General features: G+C 52.5%; 4 protein-coding genes across 4 annotated transcripts; 2 read left to right on the top strand and 2 right to left on the bottom strand.

Moving 5' to 3' along the window:
- Positions 1–130: 130 nt before the first annotated feature.
- Positions 131–1,669, bottom strand: An14g01470 (uncharacterized protein; the record flags this gene model as incomplete). Its single annotated transcript, XM_001400737.3, has 5 exons — positions 131–179; positions 240–633; positions 705–1,248; positions 1,308–1,424; positions 1,499–1,669. 5 exons carry the CDS (start codon positions 1,667–1,669, stop codon positions 131–133), a joined length of 1,275 nt encoding a protein of 424 aa, XP_001400774.3.
- Positions 1,670–1,984: 315 nt separating this feature from the next.
- An14g01460 (uncharacterized protein) lies at positions 1,985–3,562 on the bottom strand (the record flags this gene model as incomplete). The annotated part of the gene is made up of 4 exons (XM_001400736.3): positions 1,985–2,669; positions 2,720–2,772; positions 2,824–3,086; positions 3,148–3,562. 4 exons carry the CDS (start codon positions 3,560–3,562, stop codon positions 1,985–1,987), a joined length of 1,416 nt encoding a protein of 471 aa, XP_001400773.3.
- Positions 3,563–4,201: 639 nt separating this feature from the next.
- An14g01450 (uncharacterized protein) lies at positions 4,202–5,079 on the top strand (the record flags this gene model as incomplete). The annotated part of the gene is made up of 3 exons (XM_001400735.1): positions 4,202–4,427; positions 4,485–4,711; positions 4,789–5,079. The coding sequence occupies 3 exons, from the start codon at positions 4,202–4,204 to the stop codon at positions 5,077–5,079; spliced, it is 744 nt and encodes a 247-aa protein (XP_001400772.1).
- A 248-nt stretch (positions 5,080–5,327) lies between these two features.
- Positions 5,328–6,903, top strand: An14g01440 (uncharacterized protein; the record flags this gene model as incomplete). The annotated part of the gene is made up of 4 exons (XM_001400734.3): positions 5,328–5,729; positions 5,783–6,255; positions 6,315–6,726; positions 6,790–6,903. 4 exons carry the CDS (start codon positions 5,328–5,330, stop codon positions 6,901–6,903), a joined length of 1,401 nt encoding a protein of 466 aa, XP_001400771.1.
- Between the last annotated feature and the right edge of the window lie 218 nt (positions 6,904–7,121).

The following is a 7,121-nucleotide window of genomic DNA, read 5'->3' as shown; positions in this document are numbered from 1 at the left end:
TTAATCCGGCTGCTGCTACGGTGGAGGACACGAAAAGCGATGAATGAGCGTGTGCGTATGTGCTATGTGCGTGTATACCCTGGATAGTATGTTTGAGTGTTTTGTTGTGTATTTAGCTTGCATTCTTTGCTCACTTCGATGTCAATGGTATTATCTTACCAATAGCATTCACCTCACCCCTGCACTACATTACTACTATATAAATGATGATATATCACCACCCCTTCCAAGGAACCCACGTCTCCCGAACCACCTCCTCCCCATCCACAACATAATACACGAAATGCTGCGCCGCCGTAATACACGCATGCTGACAATGCAACATGACCTTCTGTCCCACATGAAACACATCATCCACTTTCTTCCCCTCACCCTCTGATTCTCCGTTCAATAATCCCAAAATCCCATGCTCCTGCGACATCCTCACCACCCCCCACTCGGGCTTGTCGACTAGCCTCCCGAATCCCGGTACCGCGCTCGTCTCCTTGGAGAGCGCCACCGTGCCGGCGTTAATCAGCGCCTCGTTGCGACGCGGATACACGCTGCATACTTCGGCTAGCACGCGGACAGCCAAGTCGGCCGGGGTGATTAGATCTGTGCTGAGTTGTTGGAGGTCGTTGGTTGGGTAATTTCCTATACCAGTATCATTAACATCGCAATATTCTAGAAGGTTTGGACATGTAGGGAGAGGGGGTAGGACATACCAGCGTGAACTTCCACATCAACATCCACGGCACTATTCAGGCTTCTCTCTGCAGTTAGGTATTGTTTAACTTGGCGAACAACATGCGCCGTAGGAGTTGAGCCAATTGAGAGCACAATCTTCCTCTTCTTCTCCCCTTTACCCTCACTATTAATGAGCTTGACAGCCCGCAACACACCTCCAACCTCACTCCCCAAAACCCTCCCCGCCTCTTCCTCGCCTTTTGAGGAATACGAATGCCCCGCGTGACAGTAAAATCCATACAATTCCACCGCACTACTCTCCTCCACGACGTTCACTAATTCTTCAAGCTCGGGCCCAGAGTCGGGGGAATAAACGTCCACGCCTGCGCGACGCGATCCGACGTCTAACTTGATGAAGACCGGCCAGGGACGAACATTCGGGGTAGATTTATTGAATGCCTCGATGACGGGGATGTGTTGGGGTGAGTCGACCATTATGAGGATGTTGAGGTTGGGGTGGGATTGTCGCATGGAGTGCAGGTGAGGGAGGGCGGAGGGGTAGATTGGGAGGCCGTAGAGGGCCTTCATTTTCTCTTTTAGTGATGGAGTAGTATACTGGGGTTAGTGGGGAAGGGATGTACCTCGTTGAGAATACCCTCCTCTGCTAAGGGGAGCACGCCGCGGAGTTCGCTGAGGGTGGAGGCGATGAGGCCGCGGTGGAGGCCGTTGGCGAGCATGAGGCGGGTTATTTCGAGGGTCTATTTTGTTCTTGTTGGTTTGTGATTTTGGGTGGATGTGGTTGGGTAGAGAATGGAAGTGGCTAGTGGGGTACCTTTAATGTCTTTACATGGGGACGAAAGGATAGTCCTAGCTCTTGTACATCTTGTTGTAAGCGGTTGATGTTTTTCTCCAGCACTGGTTTGCTGAGGATCAAAGATGGGGTTGGGAGGTCGCTGGCTGGGCGACCGATGAAGGACGCGTGGGATTGGAGGGAGAAGTCCATTTCAGTGGTACTATCTGTGGTTGAAGATGTGAGAATTGGGTGCAATTGAGTGTATAGGAGCAGCTGTAGGTGGATTGTGCCTGACTCTTATAAAGTTCTGGCTGGGGATGTGGATGGGATGTGGGGCCAACTTATCAGCTGCCGATAGGAAATCCGCATTAACTCCGCTCACTACAGCTGCTACTTGGAAAAGTCAATTGGTAAATAACTAATGAACTTGATCTATACAAAGGTATCTATACAGTCTCGATATAACGCTTAAACTCCCTATAACGCAGTCAGCAATCAGGCAATAGAAGGGTGGAAACAAAGGACTTACCAATCCGTAACCGCCTCTCTCCATACCCTCAACTCATGCTCTCTCGTTGCCGTGAAAAAGTCCACAAACTCCGGATCCAGAATCTCCCTCGCAACACTCCCCTTGTCACTAAACCTCTTCAGGGCCTCCTCCAATGTATTCGGCAGCAACTCCGCCTTGATCTTCTCCGCCTTCTGCACATTCACTGGCGGCACCTTAATATCCAACTTCTTCTCCACGCCCCTCCATCCCGCCGCCAGAATCACACTAAGCGCATAATGCGGGTGCAAATCCGCGCCAGGGATCCGCACCTCGAATCGCGTCGCTCCCGGCTTGCACACCGGCGGCGTGATAATTCTTACCGAGGCCATGCGGTCCTCCAACCCCCAGCTGATATTCACCGGCGCCCAGAAGTTCTCCACCAGCCGCTTGTACGAGTTAATGGTGGGCGCGAATAGCGGCATGATGTCCGGAAGCGCTTCCAGCACGCCTGCGAGGAAGTGTCGGCCCAGGTCGGACAACCCGGCTGCGTCGGACCAGGGGGCATTGGGATCGGGAGTGTCGCGCGCGAAGAGGTTCTTGCCCTCTAGATCGGTGAGGGAGACGTGGATGTGGCCCGAGCTGCCGGGTTGGCCTTGCATGGGCTTGGCCATGAAGCAGGGCGTGATGCCGTGTTCGACGCCGATGGATTTTGCGAGGAGTCTGTTCGTTAGCTTGTCTACACAGAACTAATAGATATGTAGTGGACATACTTGAACAGAGACACCTTGTCGGCCATGTCGCTGACATCGCATACTTTCAATGCCTGATTTGGTTAGCTCAGCGCGGTCCGCGCACTCAATTGAAGCCAACTCACCGCTTCATAGACTCCCGGTCCACCCTCAGTGTGCCATCCCTCAATGCCGCAGTTGAACCGCGCGCTGGTATCGAAGATATCATAGAAATATTTCTTGTATGCCACGGGTCGCGTCGCGCTGTAGGAGAAGCTGCCTGCAGTCAAGGGGCGCAGCGCACCGGGGGCATTCTTATCGAGAAAGGCGGCGATATCGCGGGTTTGGGAGCCATTGGCGCCGTATCCGTCTTCGGAGGGGGTCTGGAAGTTCATGAACTCCAATTCCACTACATACGTCAGCTAAACTTGCACCCATGACATCTTCTCTATCTTGGGGGTGTGACTAACCTCCCGCCATTCCCTTGCAGTTATTCGCCGCCAACTTATCGCAAATCGACCTCAACATGCTCCTCCCATCGGCCGAAACCGGCTTATCGTTCTGCACGAATCTTACCAGGAAGAAAGGAATATCATCTTCCCAGGGTATACGACGGAAGGAGTTCAAATCCGGCACCGCCAGAAAATCCACGTATCCTGAGTCGGCCGGCGCAATGTTCGCCTCCGTGGTGTAGAGCACGTCCTGCATGTCCCACCCGAACACGGCGGAGCTGAAGCCGAATCCCTTTTGCGCAATGCCTAGGAACTTCTCCTTGGCCATGACCTTGCCGCGAAGGATGCCGTCGCAGTCGACGCCGGCGACTTTGACTTTGATGTCATTGGCGAGGAGGTTAGGGAGGTCCTCTGCTGTGATTGTCGTAGCCATTGTGGATGATGTGCAAGTGTAGAATTAAGGTGATGATTGTAAGGGAGCGTAGGACGGGGGCATTTCTTGGAATTGTTGCTACTTAAAGGTGCTCTGGAAGCTGGGTTGGGGAACTAGCGAGGGTCTACGTCGTCGCTGGTCGATCGCCATGATTGCGACGGCATAGCGCGCCGTCGGGTCCGGTGGTCGGTAACGTATTTCTATAGAGTAATTTGAAGCTAACGGAATCAGTTGGTCTCTAATTTGGGACTTGGTATAGACATAGACTACTACCAGTGGTTGGTTGGGACGAGCGGCGGCACGAGGCGGTTCCGATCGGAGCGCGCTGCGGGGACTCTGGGACCGCGCTTATCTTATCGCTGAGGGGAGAGGGGTAATTTACTCCGCGCAGACACAGACTGCTTTTGCTTGGGAAAATAAGTTTAGAAACAGCATTTCCATTCAATTTCGCGGTCAGTTAGCTGCAATGAGTAGTCAGGTATACAGATACCGCGGACAATTACATCCATTGCAACAGAACGCGGTTATGCCAGGCGGTAAACATATACTTGTGGTAGGATTGTAGAATATCATAGCGAACACCTTCCCCAGTAGTCTCACATCCACATCTCCAACATCACCAGTACACTACATAGCAACATGTCGCAATCCCTCCGCATAGCCATCCTCGAATGCGATACTCCCATCGACCCCATCAAAGCCAAGTACGGTCCCTACGGCGACATCTTCGAATCCCACCTCAAGGAGGGTCTCACGCGCATCAACGCAAATGTCTCGCTGCAATTGTCCAAGATCAATGTGGTCCAACCGTTTGCGGAGTATCCTAAGCCAGAGGACTTTGATGCCGTCCTCTTAACTGGCAGCAGTATGTGCTTCCCAACCCATCATCAGCCATGATCATCGCTAAAATAGTCAATTGCAGAGCACGATTCCTACAAAGATGAATCCTGGATCCTCACCCTCACCAGATTCGTTCAAGACTGCTACCACATCTACCAAAAACCCGTGATTGGAATTTGTTTCGGCCACCAGATTATTGCGCGTGCGTTGGGAGCCCGCGTCGGTCCGAATGTATCGGGGTGGGAGGTGGCGGTGGAATCTGTCGAATTGACTAGTGCTGGGAAGCGACTCCTAGGAAGAGATACTTTGGTACACTTTTTCCATGAAGATATAAGTTGCGCTTGTGGAGAGACGGTTGAAGCTGACTGCTACTTTCACTGATGCAGGCCATACATATGATGCACCGCGATATTGTCTACGAAGTTCCGCCGGAATGCGTCAATCTGGGTGCCACATTGATTTGTGGTATTCAAGGGCTATATGTTCCCAAGCGCATTCTTTGTGTTCAGGGTCATCCGGAGTATAATGAGTTTATGGTGTCGGAGTTGTTGAAGCTAAGGCGGGGGATGCTGGGAGAGGTGGTGTATGAGGATGGGATGGCGCGGGTTGGGAGAGAGCATGACGGGCTGGTATTCTGTGAGACAATGTGTCGCTTCGCTTTGGGGATATTAGAATAATCGAAACAACTCGAGAACAATTATTATTGTGTTGATTGATTGTGGAAGCTGTGATGGTCTCCCACCCACGAGAATTGGAGAAGGCCCACCGCGGGACCGCGCTCCACCAGACCGCGCCACTTGGTCGCCGAGATACGCACAGCTCTCTCTTTCTTATCGTCGATTATAAGAAGTACCCCTCATTAATTATCTACAATCCCTCACTCCTACCCCATACACACACCACTCCCATCCAAACCCCCTGCATCATGTCGAACGCAATTCGCACTCTCTCCCCCTCCACCAACAAGGTCATCTTCGAGCACCCCGGCCTGTCGCTCGAAGAGGCCCGTCAGATCGCCCAAGCCTCGCAAGATGCCTTCCGCACATACAAACAGACCACACTGGCTCAGCGCAAGGAAATCGTCCTCAAGGCTTTGGACTTGATCGCTGCCAACAAAGACACTCTTGCAGAGGAATTGACCACCCAGATGGGCCGTCCCATCGCTTTTAGCGCCAAAGAAATCGAGACATTTCGCAAGCGCGGAGACCACATCCTCAGCATCGCAGAGGAAAGCCTCAAGTCTCTCCCTGGCACGCCCGAAAACGGCTTCAGGCGTTTCCTGAAGAAGGAGCCGGTCGGACCGACTCTGATCATCACCGCATGGAACGTAAGCTTCTACCCTCCCCTCATAGCTATACTCAACATCACTAACGACATCAGTTCCCCTACCTCGTCACTATTAATGCCCTCGTCCCCGCCCTCCTCGCCGGAAACACCGTCCTCCTCCGCCCATCTCCTCAGACGCCTATCTTCGGCGAACGTCTCCTCACCTACTTCACCCAAGCCGGTCTCCCTCCCAACGTCCTCCAGCTCGTCCACGTCGGCTCCCCCGACGTGCTCGACCAGATCGTCCAACTGCCCCAGATCCAGCTCATCTCATTTACCGGCTCTACAGCGGGCGGATTCCGCATCCGCGAAGCAGTCGCGCGCAGAATTGTCCCTGTCAACCTTGAACTCGGCGGAAATGATCCCGCTTATGTCCGTCCCGACGCGGACATCCCCTACGTGGCTGCACAGCTTGTCGACGGCGCAGTCTTTAACTCGGGCCAGAGCTGCTGCGCTGTGGAGAGAGTGTACGTGCACGCAGACGTACATGATAAGTTTGTGGAGGAGGTGCAGAAGGAGCTGGCTACGTGAGTGTCATAACATTCTCTTAAACAAATAGATGTGATCCTAACGCGACGGAATGAAGATACAAGCTCGGCTCTCCCCACGACAAGTCCACCACCACCGGCCCGGTGATCTCCCAAGCAGCCCTCAAGAACATCCAATCGCACATCGACGATGCCCTGTCCAAGGGAGCCGTCAACGCCACGCCCAAGAACCCCACGTTCGAGAACACCCCCGCGGAGGGCAACTACCAGGTTCCTACTGTCCTGACTAACGTGACTCACGATATGGTGGTGATGAGGGAGGAGACATTCGGTCCTGTCATGCCGATTATGAAGGTTTCTTCGGACGAGGAGGCGGTCGCTCTGATGAATGACAGTGACTTCGGTCTTACGGCTAGTGTCTGGACCAAGGATATCGCCAAGGGAGAGGACCTGATTGAGCAGTTGGATGCGGGAACGGTGTACATTAACCGTTGCGATTACCCGAGTCCGGTATGTTTTTCTCTCTTCCCTACTGAAGTGGAAGTTTTTGAAGGTATGCTAATATTTTGCTAGGACCTCGCATGGATCGGATGGAAGAATTCAGGTCTGGGATGTACATTGGGACCTGAGGGATTCAATGCATTCTACAAGTTGAAGAGTTTCCATATCAAGGAGCAGCAGGCATAGATGATAGTTTACTTGTATTGCTTAATTGATGTTGAATGACGACCACAATACTTCTCAAGATTCCTATGAACTCTTCGTAATGTCTAACAGTTCCATTAAACATTACAGACGTACACACCATTAACCGACTCCCCTATCTATTATCCAACTAGTACCTATATGATGGAATATTAGCTGTACCATGCCACATGACCAAGAACCACGCACCGGAACCAAAC

Source organism: Aspergillus niger (assembly GCF_000002855.4).
Source record: "Aspergillus niger supercontig An14".
In the NCBI taxonomy this organism is placed as follows: domain Eukaryota; kingdom Fungi; phylum Ascomycota; class Eurotiomycetes; order Eurotiales; family Aspergillaceae; genus Aspergillus; species Aspergillus niger.
This window is presented reverse-complemented; position numbering and strand designations above follow the sequence as displayed.